Raw genomic sequence first — 15,216 nt, 5'->3', positions numbered from 1 at the left:
TATAGAGCCTTGTATTTGAAAAATGCAGGCAAGCGATATCACACTTGAAAATTTACATTTTTCATATTGTTTACAAACGTTAACTAACACCTAATGATCAGAGTTTCTGTGGGCTCCAGAATGGAATTAAGTGTATTTTATAACGTAGACATTTTTTTTTTAATCAAATATTCAGATATAACCAATTACTAGGCACATGTACTACTGCTTGAAGCATCTGCTTTGTTCAGACTGATTGGACCTAAACTACTTGTAAACTACTTTTTTTTAAATAAACACAATTTATTTTAGGGAAAGAGAGCAGCCCCCACGTTTTGCTCAGCCTGGTACATTTGAGTTTGAATATTCATCGCGATGGAAGGCCCTTGATGACATGGAAAAGCAACAGCGTGATCAGGTTGACAGAAATATCCGAGAAGCGAAAGAGAAACTTGAAGCTGAAATGGAAGCTGCTCGTCATGAACATCAGCTCATGCTAATGAGACAAGGTAAGGATGAGATTTGCTCTGTGTCCTTTACTACAAAATGTAATTGTTAAAATATCATAAATATACTGTAGGTAGGGCTGTTTAAATCTGTAAACAAATAATAAGATTTAAAGTGAATATTGAGAGGTATTATTATTATTATTATTTATTTCTTAGCAGACGCCCTTATCCAGGGCGACTTACAATCGTAAGCAAAAACATTTCAAGCGTTACAATACAAGTAATACAATAAGAGCAAGAAATACAATAACTTTTGTTCAAGTAAAGTACAAGTTTGACAAACCACAATTCAATAATACAGCAGGTAATAGTGATAGTTACATCAGGATATGATTAAATAGTGATAGTTACATCAGGATGTGATTAAATACAAAGTACTACAGGTTAAAAACTTGGCAGATTACAGTATTCTGAAGTACAGGATTAAATGCAGTAAAATAGGGGCTGATAAGAGCAAAATAAAGCACATTTACATGAAGGGTGATAGTGTCCCAGGATACAAACAGAGGAGTTCTACAGGTGCTCTTTGAAGAGGTGAGTCTTAAGGAGGCGCCGGAATGTGGTCAGGGACTGGGCAGTCCTGACATCTGTAGGAAGGTCATTCCACCACTGCGGAGCAAGGGTGGAGAAGGAGCGGGCTTTGGAGGCAGGGGAGCGTAGCGGTGGTAGAGCTAGTCTTCTAGTGCAGGCGGAGCGGAGAGGTCGAGTGGGGGTGTAGGGAGAGATGAGGGTCTGGAGGTAGCTGGGTGCAGACTGGTCAAGGCATCTGTAGGCTAGTACAAGAGTCTTGAACTGGATGCGAGCGGTGATCGGGAGCCAGTGTACGAAAGGTATGAAAGTTTACTATTGTTTTGTGCATTTTTCAACTTCTCGGATGTATTGTTTACTTTCATTTTATCTGTTTGAACAGTAAAATAATGATATACCTCCCGAGCATTCAACTATACCAGTATTCTTACTGCAAGCTTTGTTTATCTTTTTAAAAACTGTGTTTTTTTATTTATTTATTTTTTTTATCTCAAACCATATGCACACTTGTCTACATATAAAAAAAGTTAACTGTTTTTTACCCCTTTTTTAAGTTATTGTTGTTCCACTTCATTGGGATAACATGCTTACTCAGACAAGCTTCAAATGTGTCTTTGCTTACATTCCAATCCAGTGGTGTGCTGCTTAAATTCAGAACAAAGCTGCCAAGATATTTCTATTGTTTTGATTTGGACTTTGAGAACGAGTTTAGTCAAGAAATGCCAGTTACCTATCTGCCTGCGTCTGACTTATCCGAACAGCCTGTAGCCCCTTCATTAAGCGGTGACGGTAGGAAACAGACGCTGCAATTGGACAGCATGAGCTCAAAGTTCTATCTAAAAAGACGGTTACGAAGGGGACATCAACAGAGTTCGAAGCATTATCTGTTGACAGTGAAAGTAAAGAAAAGAATATATAGAGATAGATAGAGCTATGGACAAAAGTTTTGCATCACCTTATAGAATTAACTAATTTGCTTAAGTCAAATTAAACCTGCTGAATAATGTTACATTAACATACTAAATTACATACTGCTTCGTAGTTTTGCATATAGGTTGGTTGCTCGGGAGTTATCTAATTATTTTAATGTTCAAAAGGCCAAAAAAAAACTAAACAATACATCCGAGAAAAGTTAACGTACACAAAACAAAGGATAAGTAAAACATTAGTACATTTTCGTACCTATCAGTAATCACTTTTAGGAACTGTTTTTTCACATTTATTTCTGCCTTCCCAAACTAATTAGAAATATTAAAGGGAAAAAAAAGAGACTAGTCTTTTATCTATGTTTATCATTTGAGATAAAGTGATTTTAAAATGGATATCCCCTTACTTTGACATTCAATTGTGTAAAATTAGCATCCACCTTTTTTGTTTTTTTGGTGGTCAAGAAATTACATGATTTAAAAAAAAAAAAAAAAATCATTTTAATTGCAGTCTTACTGTTTGGAATAGATCGATTTTACATGTTTTACATTTTTTACAAAGTAAATATTGTAAATAGAAATGTGTCCATATATTATTGATTGTCTTTGATAGATCTTATGAGGCGTCAGGAAGAGCTAAGGCGTTTGGAAGAACTGCGAAACCAAGAACTTCAGAAGCGGAAGCAGATTGAAATGAGGTATGCCGAGTTAAGAGGAGTTGGTTCCCTTTCAAGTACGAAATGTTACCATTACCGTATGGGTATTTACCTCCTGAAGACCCGGAAACCTGAATAAGATATATCAAAGCTGCTTGATGAGCCTGTGACTCAGTCATGACCTGCCCCCAAGGGCATAAAAGGACTGTGCTCATTTATCCTTTCAAGACTGACCTGACAGGAGAGCCTGGTTCAGATAAGTACTTGTTGCCTATCAAATTTTTTCTAGCAAATTGTTGTGTTTACACAAATATCGTTACTTCCCAGGGATCCAGCAACATTTGTGCTCTCCTCCCCCTGCCCCCTCCCCAGGCTGCATAGCTACGGCTGGTTAATTTATTTTCTCGATTTAATAATGTTTATATTATTAATTTTAATTGTTTAATTACTGTTTTTTTTAAAGAAAATTCTCTTGTGTATATACAGTTGGTGCCACCTAAATGGGGATACTGATAATCAGGATTTCTGCTTAAGTGGAATACTACTGTGGAAGACGGTTCTTCTCAATGCTATTTATGTCATTTAATTGGGTGGTACATCACTTTCACCTCAATGGAGCGCTCACAGTAGTGACTTTCCAGAGACTTCTGGGCTTGATGGCAGCAGCTTCCCAGTCTCCTTCACATGCGCCCTCTGTCTAAAGCCACTCTCTTGGTGGAAACAGCCAGCCCATCTACGCTTCGGCGTAGTGCTGTGCATTGTCACCATATAGTGAATTAGGTATACAGTTTATTTAAAAATAAATAAGTCTCTAGTCGCCCACCCAGGGACGCCAAAATGTAGTGAAATATAATATATACCGTGCCTTGCAAAAGTATTCAGACCCCCAACCAATTCTCTCATATTACTGAATTACAGATGGTACATTGAAATTTCGTTCTGTTTGATATTTTATTTTAAAACACTGAAACTCGAAATCAATTATTGTAAGGTGACATTGGTTTTATGTTGGGAAATATTTTTAAGAAAAATAAAAAACTGAAATATCTTGCTTGCATAAGTATTCAAGCCCCACACATTAACCCTTTGCGGTCCATTGTCGGACTGGGTCCGACATTGCAATTATTCCTCACAGGTCCTTTGTCGGACTGGGTCCGACATCATTATAGCAACGCAATAAACGGGTGTTTAGTCGTTTTTTCTCCGGAAAAAGCCGAGAAAACCATTCAATTGCCGAGTGGTAGCGACAGGAGCCGAGACAAGTCGAAAAAAAAAATAAAAAAAAATAAAAAAAGGCGTATTTCATGAATAGTCATACATGGTATCAGGTATCAGATAATGGGCGTCCATAATAAACAAGCTGGCTAAGTGCGTCAGCGCACTGAGACTATCATGGACATTTGCAGAGCTTTTTTCAGATGTTATAGTAATAAAATAATGACTTGGATCGCATTATTGAGGAGTTTGGTGATAAAATGAGTGATCTGGAGATGATCGATCGGTATGTACGACTATTATTATTATTATTATTATTTATTTCTTACACAGCTGAACGCTATAGCAAACAAAAGGCTTGGGGGGAGGCTGGAGATGCCTAGTGTGTGCTTTGTTGATATGCAGGGCCATTTAAACCCGTTTGACTGTGAAAAAAAATACTTTTAAACCGCGCGTATAAAATTAACTGCGCGTGTGAAAATTAATTAGACCTGGCATGCCTGACGCGCGATTAATAAACGCAAAGGGTTAATATTTGGTAGAGCCACCTTTTGCTGCAGTAACAGCTTTAAGTCTTTTGGGGTAAGTATGTACCAGTTTTGCACACAGTGTCGGAGTGATTTTGGCCCATTCTTCTTGGCAGATTTGCTCCAGGTTGTTCAGGTTGGTTGGACGACGCTTGTGGACCGCAATTTTCAAATAGTGCCACAGATTCTCAATGATATGTATATGTATATGTATATATATATATATATATATATATGTGTGTGTATATATATATATATATATATATATATATATATATATATATACAGTACTGTGCAAAAGTTTTAGGCAGGTGTGAAAAAATGCTGTAAAGTAAGAATGCTTTCAAAAATAGACATGTTAATAGATTATATTTATCAATTAACTAAATGCAAAGTGAGTGAACAGAGGAAAAATCTAAATCAAATCCATATTTGGTGTGACCACCCTTTGCCTTCAAAACAGCATCAATTCTTCTAGGTACACTTGCACAAAGCCAGGGATTTTGTAGGCATATAGTCAGGTGTATGATTAAACAATTACACCAGACAGGTGCTAATGATCATCAATTCAATATGTAGGTTGAAACACAATCATTAACTGAAACAGAAACAGCTGTGTAGGAGGAATAAAACTGGGTGAGGAACAGCCAAACTCAGCTAACAAGGTGAGGTTGCTGAAGACAGTTTACTGTCAAAAGTCATACACCATGGCAAGACTGAGCACAGCAACAAGACACAAGGTAGTTATACTGCATCAGCAAGGTTTCTCCCAGGCAGAAATTTCAAGGCAGACAGGGGTTTCCAGATGTGCTGTCCAAGCTCTTTTGAAGAAGCACAAAGAAACGGGCAGCGTTGAGGACCGTAGACGCAGTGGTCGGCCAAGGAAAGTTACTGCAGCAGATGAAAGACACATCATGCTTACTTCCCTTCGCAATCGGAAGATGTCCAGCAGTGCCATCAGCTCAGAATTGGCAGAAAACAGTGGGACCCTGGTACACCCATCTACTGTCTGGAGAAGTTTGGTCAGAAGTGGCCTTCATGGAAGACTTGCGGCCAAAAAGCCATACCTCCGACGTGGAAACAAGGCCAAGCGACTCAACTATGCACGAAAACACAGGAACTGGGGTGCAGAAAAATGGCAGCAGGTGCTCTGGACTGATGAGTCAAAATTTGAAATATTTGGCTGTAGCAGAAGGCAGTTTGTTCGCCGAAGGGCTGGAGAGCGGTACACGAATGAGTGTCTGCAGGCAACAGTGAAGCATGGTGGATGTTCCTTGCAAGTTTGGGGCTGCATTTCTGCAAATGGAGTTGGGGATTTGGTCAGAATTAATGGTCTCAATGCTGAGAAGTACAGGCAGATACTTATCCATCATGCAATACCATCAGGGAGGCATCTGATTGGCCCCAAATTTATTCTGCAGCATGACAACGACCCCAAACATACAGCGAAAGTCATTAAGAACTATCTTCAGCGTAAAGAAGAACAAGGAGTCCTGGAAGTGATGGTATGGCCCCCACAGAGCCCTGATCTCAACATCATCAAGTCTGTCTGGGATTACATGAAGAGAGAGAAGCAACTGAGGCTGCTTAAATCCACAGAAGAACTGTGGTTAGTTCTCCAAGATGTTTGGGCCAACCTACCTGCCGAATTCCTTCAAAAACTGTGTGCAAGTGTACCGAGAAGAATTGATGCTGTTTTGAAGGCAAAGGGTGGTCACACCAAATATTGATTTGATGTAGATTTTTCTTCTGTTCATTCACTTTGCATTTTAATTGATAAATATAAACTATTAACATGTCTATTTTTTAAAGCATTCTTACTTTACAGCATTTTTCACACCTGCCTAAAACTTTCGCACAGTACTGTGTGTGTATGTGTATATATATATATATATATATATATATATATATATATATACTATAAAAATAACAGAAATATTCAAGTTTATGTAAAGTATGTATAAAATTATGCACACAATATATCAAAGGAATACAAAAAAATCATAAAATGAAATACTATTTACATACTGTACTTTAGATAGTTGATTGTTTGCTGTGGTATCTCCAGCTCGTCTCAATGTCTTCACGGATATAGGGATTTTTGCAGGGAACGTAACTGGATAATTAAGTCACTTGATGATTTCGATCTCTCCTCCCCGTCTTCAAAACACATATCACATTACTAACACTGCCTTAGGGCATTATGACGGAGAGAGAAGGGATCTCTCTTTACTTGTGTAGCAGAGGACTAGCGAGTTGGAAGGTTTAGCCACTGAGCCACCACAGACCCCAGAGCACAACTAGCACAGCACAACAGAGCACCACTGTACTACAACCAAGCATAACAGAGCACCGCTGCACTACAACCCAGCACAACAGAGCACCGCTGCACTACAACCCAGCACAACAGCACCGCTGCACTACAACCCAGCACAACAGAGCACCGCTGTACTACAATCCAGCACAACAGAGCACCGCTGTACTACAACCCAGCACAACAGAGCACCGCTGCGCTACAACCCAGCACAACAGAGCACCGCTGCGCTACAACCCAGCACAACAGAGCACCGCTGCGCTACAACCCAGCACAACAGAGCACCGCTGCGCTACAACCCAGCACAACAGAGCACCGCTGCGCTACAACCCAGCACAACAGAGCACCGCTGCGCTACAACCCAGCACAACAGAGCACCGCTGCACTACAACCCAGCACAACAGAGCACCGCTGCAGTACAACCCAGCACAACAGCACCGCTGCACTACAATCCAGCACAACAGAGCACCGCTGTACTACAACCCAGCACAACAGAGCACCGCTGCACTACAATCCAGCACAACAGAGCACCGCTGCACTACAACCCAGCACAACAGAGCACCGCTGCACTACAACCCAGCACAACAGAGCACCGCTGCACTACAATCCAGCACAACAGAGCACAGCTGCACTACAACCCAGCACAACAGAGCACCGCTGCACTACAACCCAGCACAACAGAGCACCGCTGTACTACAATCCAGCACAACAGAGCACCACTGTTCTACAACCGTAGCACTTTCCTGTGCACTTATGGATTACTGTACTGTGTTATTATTTTGTGAAACCTTTTTGTTTGGGACTGAAAACACGCCATTTTACCCCTATACCAGCAATGTGATGGGGTAAAACAAAAAGGTGTAACAAAATAATAACACAGTACAGTGATTATTATTAATTAAAACTGACTATTTTATATATAATATATAAAATATAATATGGTTGCTGCGTCCAAGCAAGCTTGAATGAAAAATGGGTCTTCAGGAGGTAAATACCCATACGGTAATGGTTACATTTCTATTTCAGGGAACCAGGATTATAATAACCTAACAATACAGTTGATTTACTTTGTAACTTTACAAAAACGTCCATCTAAAACAGCTAGATCTGGGGAATGCCCCAATATAATTTAGAGGTCTGCAGTGTTGAAAGAATTTATGGTCCATTTGGATAAGTTGGTGCATACTTTTTGGTTGCAAAAGGCAAAATATTGTTTGTTGCATTGTTAGACATGAGGAAGAACGAAGACGACGTGAAGAAGAAATGATGCGACAGAGAGAGCAAGAGGAACTGAGGCGGCAACAAGATGGCTTCAAGTCCAATTTTATGGATAACGTGAGTAAAAGACCAATTTTCTCTCCACGTTACACATTGAGGGTGTTTGTGCTTGCAGCGGGCAATGCACTAGGTCAGGATTGCTTAGTACATTACTGTAATATGTTGTGCAGTCACAGTCTCGTTGGCTTTCTTTTAGCTGTCTTTCTAAAAGTCTTTGTGCTTCAACAGACATGCGTATTCCGTTTCTGATTTCTATTTCTGGTTGAGTCAGCGATCAACAAGTTACGATGACTAGTGTGGATATTTGTGAACTCTTTTTTTTTTTTAATACAGTAAACTGTTTGATTTACCTGCATGTATCTCTAAATAAGTATCTACAGTGGTAGCCAAAACCAGCTATAAAAATGTCGAAATGTGGCATGATACTCTCTGCGATAAAACTGAAGTCAGTGTGTTATGCGGTTTTGTTAACCTGCCCTACATCTTCTGCACGCTATCTGACTAGATTATGACTGAAACAGTGTTTCACTAGCAGATGCCACACTGAAGCTCATGAATACCAAAAGTGCAAAGCTTGCATTGAGTTAAAGTAAGTTTCATACTGTACGATTGCAGTAACAGCTCGAATATGCTGATGTCTACAGTATATCAAGAAGTTAAGCAATGCTTTTGCTAAAGAGATGCCTAATAGTAAAAAATGTGGTGTTAAAAATGGGTACGTACACCAACAGTAAGTAGAGCAAATAAATAAATATCCCGCTTCTCATCTGATAAATTTGTGTATTTATTTATAAGTGCACATCCATCATCTATTTTCACTTACCGTGGCAGGTGTGAGCACATTTAAGACCAAGAAGAAATTAATGGGTTTCTTGTCAGCAATGCATTTCCCAAATGCAACAAGTTGACAATGTGAGTACAGTAATGAATGATGTTATGTTTTGTTTATTTAGTTTAACTATTGTATGAAATTCATTTGCTGGTTACACAGAACTAGCATTGACCCTGCCCCATATTAAAGTATGAAATGTATTGTTCCTAGAATTATTTTTGTAGCGCACCAGATGGCACAAAAACGTCTGTTTTCCTCATTTAAATTGTTTCAGGAAATATAGAGAACATTTGTAAAAAGCATAGATGCCGGATTTTCCTGAACCTTACTGGTTCTGTAGCTTACAATGGTCATGTGACAAAAAAAAAAAGATTGCTCATACCATAGGATGCCAACCATGATACTAATAAAATTGAAACCAAATATTAAACCTAGTATTTAAAAGCATATGTCCATGCTCAACAAATGAAATACATTGGCCAATTTACAACTACGATATTCAGTTTAATTGTGTTTCAATAATAGGGTGTCCAGGTGGCTCCATGTTCACTCAGACAGGCTGAGACAGTTCAGGTTTTACACTCCCATCATACAATTGCAAATAGTGTAGTTGCTATTTGTTTACAATGGGGCGCAACATCATTGACTGTAGAAACAGGTGATTGTGACATCACAACTTATGTTCCTGATTGGGAGAGTTTTTGTAAAAGTTGTCCAAAACATTACAACTAGCACACAAAAAAGGGCTGACTAGAAACCGGAAGTACATTCTATGGGGATACTTCAGCACTATAAATATGTAAGGGGCAGAATAAATGAACAGCTCAGGATAACAAGGAAAACAGAAACTGTGGCTTAGGCTGTATTTTTCATGGTTATGGATTTCATGATTTCCATGAAATTTGCCCATTGCCGTGTAATATGTAGTTCCCGGCGAATGTCCAGTTTTTGAAAGAGGTGTAAATATACATATTTTTATATCCCTAAATATAAATAAAGCAAATATTTGCCTTTTTGAGGCACTAACTGTTACACTGCATTAGGAAGCCGGCTTAGTTTGACGAAACCAGGCAGAGATCGGAAATATGTCTGCTGAAGATACCAGTACAAGAAGGGGACATTTCACATTGTATTTTGACATGTATTTATGTTTTTGTTTTGTTTTGTTTTGAAAATTCACTGATGGTGAAAATATGTCTTCAAAAGGTGGACATAAACTAAATATTCTACAATTTATCATTTATTGTTTTTTCAGGTAATAATTTAAATATTTAGGAACATTTGTATAATAACTAAAGAGAATTATGCACAAAGTCGTTATTACCGTGAAAAAAGCACAGCCCTACCTATGACTAACAAGTAGTGGCGCTGCTAAAGGCTGTGCTTATTGAGTAAAAAGTTAAAGTATTATTTCTTGTATGCACTGTTTTCAAATACATATTTGTATTCACAGTACATGCTTTTGTATGTGTGTTTATTCAATTATGCAGTCACTATAATCTATAAATATATTAAAAAGTTGCATTTAACGTGTGTTTAGAACCATTGTGTTAAAATTCATGTTTGACTTGAATAGTGCTCTCGTATTCATAATTACTGTTAGAGCCGCTGCTGCATTTTTCCCGTATGTAGGGGTGCTTTGCTAATTTAGTTTGTTTATTATTATAGTTTATTTACATACACTTGCCTGTTGCTTTTCTCTTATTCTGTTCATTTCATATGTTGATGCATGTGATTGATGTCATGATTGGCCTTGGCATATTGTGTTTGGTGGTCAATTCTGTCTTAGAGAACACTTCGCTTTCTTCCCGAGGGGTGTTCTCTTCACCAGAGACATGTTGAAATAACGTCGGAGAAGACACTCATAATTACTACGTCATGTTAACGAATATGTACCAGTCTTAAGCATATTTTTTTGTCAATAGCAATTCTTTATAGTTGTATAGATCTGTCAGTTTTCAAATCTGTCGTATTGCCTCTGTGTCGCTTCTGGTGTATGGTCATGTCGTTGCAAAATTATCTTGATGCCTAATGAAAAAATCGCATCACGTCTGGTGTGTGGTGTTCGGAAGTCCTTTTGTTTATGCATTCTCTGCTCTCTTTTGCCACCTGGTGGCAGGACGAATGAAGTGCTGCTGATTTAATGTAGTTGGGAAAAAACAGAATGGCAAAGCTGCAACATTTTTACCTTATCGCACTGTGACAGTATCGCAACGCAAATAGATGGTTTTGGCTACCACTGTAGTGTAGTTGGTGATTTATAGAAGTTTCAACTTTTTTTTTCAAATAGGTATTCTCTCCAACTAACAGAACTGTATATGTAAAATCAAGTTTTAATTTATATTATCTGTGTAAACCTTTCTTTTACAATTAAGATGTTAAGTGAAGTATACAGTTACATCTTTACAACTTGAAACTAGCTTTTAAAAGCTAGTGTTCCAGGATTGTGTGCTTTTGTAAATATGTGAAATGTAATATATTTGTGGAAAGCTAGCTCTTCACAAACTCATTCTTACTCAATCATCTGTGACAAATACAGTACTTGAAGCTCTTGTTTGTAAACATACAATTAGCAATATTAGTAAATCAGCTTAACTTCTAATACATCAATTTATTTATAGTAGTTGTTTTACGTTCTCTACCTGTATTAAATTGTTCGAACAGTATATGACACTCTCAGATGATTCAATTTCAGATGATTAATGCATGTATCTGTTTTCTGATTTAGAAAATACTTTATCATTGACAAGCCAACGCATAACTTGCCTTCTGTTGTATTTTAAAGCAACAAAATTTTTTCCCAGATCGAGGTTGCTGTTCAATTGGCTTTGGTGATCTTATTTAGAATAAACAGCTCTACATTCTAGAATGCAAAGGTCATTATTTATAAATGCATATTTAATGCCATAGCTTTGTATTTGGGACAGACTGTAGTGTCGTACATTTAGTACAGTAGTCAAAATAAAAGATGTGCAAAGTATAAATTGCGGCATCATTTATATTGCTGCAGTGTAATGAAACTTGGCAGAAGGAAGCATTGTATTATGTGAAACAAGATTCTAGGACCATCACCATTCGCCATAAAGGTTGATGCCTATTGGTGTTATAGCATTAACAGGGAAGCATTTGTGTCAAATAAAGTACAAGTAATAAATGTAATTGTTGCATTTTTACAGGGACACACAGCACCTCTTGATGGATGGCATCATTTAAATCATTAGCAAAATATTTTTTTTCAAAAGTGGGCAACAAGCTCTTTAAATAGCCCTATGTATTAATGTTAAATTGTTTCTGCCTTCTTGTAGGGTTGTCTGTCTATTAGAATGAACTGACTGCATGGTCAAAATACAAAGCACAATGTGTGAGGAAACCTTTACCTTAAAGGTCATTTGTGATATAAATACTCCTTGTGTACTCCTTCAAGACAACAAATTAAATCTATGAATGGTTATTACAGTAGTACATGCATTACTGTTATACAGTTATTTTATATGTATCTGACATACAAAGCATTGAGCTGTAAAGACTACTGCAAATACTGTACCGACTACAGTTACAGTGGTTTGTACAGTAGCCATGTTGATACTGGTATGGTTCTGGTCAACATAGTGAATTGTATTGAATTCTAATATTTCTCATGTTTTGCATAACCTTATTTTTTTTTTTCATTCTATTACCAAAAAGGTCATAAAGACAGAGGACCTGTTTGGAAAACATTTTCTTAAAATATCATTCTAAAGGACAGAATTTGCACCTTTCTTGCATAGTTTCACTGGAGTGAAGTTAGCTTTCTTGCCTCAGCGGAGTGGAATAAACTAATAACTAATGCACAAGACAGGCGAAGCAAATAATGCAAAAATCTTAAATCTGTATATAGGTTTCAATTTTTTTTTTCACATTGCGTCCTGTGTGCATTGGCACTCGTGTTTATTACTCTGCACCATTCTCATGCTTGACCTAATTGAATGTTATGCATTTGAATGAATGACCAGCCAAATTCAATCATAGTATGTATTCCAAAAGTACAAATCTCATGCTAAGCAAATGCCAGCAGTAGATTTTCTTTTTTTTTTTCATTTTCAACCATGTGGTGACAAATGTGTTATGTCGTGCAAGGTGCTTGTCCTTTCTCTTCTTTTAGAATGCTGATAGCTTAGCATATAGCAGAAAAATCACTACCCTTAAGCAATAAATAGTTTTACACAGGTATCCTCTATACGTTTTAACCCCCCCCCCTTTTTTTCTTCATGAAAACATGACGAAATGGACCGTGAGAATAAATCATTCTGAAGTATTGTAAAATATACTCTACAGTGGCCTGAACCAAAAAAAAGAAAATTTCAAGTCTCTACTAATTATTTATATTTATTTATTTATTTATTGATTTATTTATCTGTTGAATTTAAAAGAGAGAATGGCAAATAGTTAAAAATCATTGAGGTGAAACAATGTCTTGTAATTTGCCCAAACGGTAATTTTTTTCAACAAAACTAAACTTTCAGGAAGTATTGTAAGGTCCCTCGGGTCATAGAATAACACTTTTTATTCCTGTATCTCTTTGAAAACACTAAGCAGAATACAGAAACAATAAAAAAAAGACTAAATACAGTGCTGAAAAAGATTAGATGTGTTTTTTTTTTTTTTTATTTAATGTTCCCCAGAATATTCTGAAAAAAGGAAACCAATTCCAGATGGTACTGTAAAAATATATTTTTAGTGAATTTTTATAGGAAGAAAGTCAAATACAGCCAAAAAAAAACCCAGGTCCTGGGGAAGCATCCCCCTAAAAAACACTTGGTTCTTAAAGGGTTAAGGTTTCTGAACAGAGAAAGTGCACTTTGAGTTATTGTTTTAACATTTGGTACACAGCTGTATTCTATGGTTGTCTCCATTTGTTTTGCAGTAAAAATGTAACTTTTCACAGCTACATTTGGAAATATTCAATTGGAGGAGCCAAATAACACTTTGAAATCGCTTTAATTGCAGGATCCTTCCAGTCATTTTACATATTTTTTTACAGACAAAAATTAACTTAAGAGCTGTTAGATGTTTGATTTTAATAACCTTGATACACAAAGATCACCACTGTTTTTAGATCAAATTAATAAACCACAATGTCTTTTAAATTTGGTGCACAGCTGTATTCTATAATTCTCTTAACTAAGTTTCATTAACGATGTTGTCATTAAACTCTGGCCATAGCAATGAAACAGATTACACTTTTTCACATTGTAGGCCAAGTCTGTTTACATTTTCAGTATATTAGTAATTTTAGTGCTTTATGTCAAGTCAGGCTTTCTGAATGAAAGGTGGATAGCGATGCCGATTTAAGGTAAAGGTTGATCTAGGAGAGGAGTTGCTGGGGAGCTGCTGTGGCTGCACAAAATTCTGCTGGTGGCTGCATTCGAGAAACGGTGGTCCAGAGCTCTGGAATGTTCTGACACCTTGATACAGAGTCTTTCTAGAATACAGAATAATTTGTAATGTGTTTTTTTGTTTGTTTGTGTAAATACTAGGGATGTGCACGACAAATATTTTGACTATCGATAATTCCACAGCTGTTGATGTCGACTAATCGAATAGTCGCCCCCCCCCCCCCCCCGCCTCCGCCTCCGCCTCCCATTCAAAATGTGACGTACATTAAATGCGAAATAATGCAAAGTGACAATTATTGCAATTGCAATAAATTCTGAACTTTATTTTAAAATACTTAGCTAACACAACAACTTTAACAACTTTGTTAAATAAACATTAGGCTATGTAAAAAAAACACCTTCCTATTCGGAAACATACAGAAATGCCATAACAGCAGCAATAACATAAGCATACCTGTCAACGCTTGTGTGAGACTCTCGTATTTTGCAAGCAAGTGTTATTTTTTTTACCGATATTGTCACAAGCTTTTCCGTTAATTACAATTTCAAATGAACTATAAATGTTGTGACAATTAAAAAAAAAAAAAAAAAAAGTAACGCTTGCTTATAAAATATGGGCGTCTCCTGTATAATTTTTATTCAATTATTAATTTAATTTTCATTCAATAATAGTTTAGCAATGTGAGCTGCGAGGCAAATGCCTTAACATTAGCATCCTTGTGGCAATAATGTTTTCCGGTCATAACAGCGAAATACAAAATGCATTAGACTATCTAGCTAGCTAATTTATACAATCCACTTAACTAAACGATTTACTTTTCCCTCGTTTTCAAACCACACTCAACATATAGACTACCAGTCTACGTTAAATCAAATCGGCAACATACCTGTGTGTTCGAGTTCCAGTGAATAAAAAATAAATAGCCTGTATAGGCAATAGCTTGCTATGTATGTAGCTAGCTTAATAATATTAATAAATAAATAAATGAATGAACAAAAAGGCCTGAGTGGCATTAACGCACTAGCCTTCTATGGAAGCAAAAAAAAAAAAAAAAAAAAAAATCCTAACAAAAACTT

General features: G+C 37.0%; 1 protein-coding gene across 4 annotated transcripts in view; it reads left to right on the top strand.

Moving 5' to 3' along the window:
* Window positions 1-15,216, top strand: part of LOC117405698 (paraspeckle component 1-like) — a 64,885-nt gene that overhangs the window by 6,808 nt on the left and 42,861 nt on the right. For all 4 annotated transcript variants that reach the window (XM_034008983.3, XM_034008981.3, XM_034008985.3 and 1 more), the window contains exons 4-6: window positions 292-488; window positions 2,556-2,640; window positions 7,884-7,989. In XM_034008983.3, the coding sequence (XP_033864874.2) occupies window positions 292-488; window positions 2,556-2,640; window positions 7,884-7,989 (388 nt within the window). The remainder of the gene's footprint in view (window positions 1-291; window positions 489-2,555; window positions 2,641-7,883; window positions 7,990-15,216) is intronic.

Source organism: Acipenser ruthenus, chromosome 9, assembly GCF_902713425.1.
Source record: "Acipenser ruthenus chromosome 9, fAciRut3.2 maternal haplotype, whole genome shotgun sequence".
Taxonomy (NCBI): Eukaryota; Metazoa; Chordata; class Actinopteri; order Acipenseriformes; family Acipenseridae; genus Acipenser; species Acipenser ruthenus.
The sequence above is the reverse complement of the archived record's forward strand: the minus strand, read 5'-3'. Positions and strand labels throughout refer to the sequence as shown.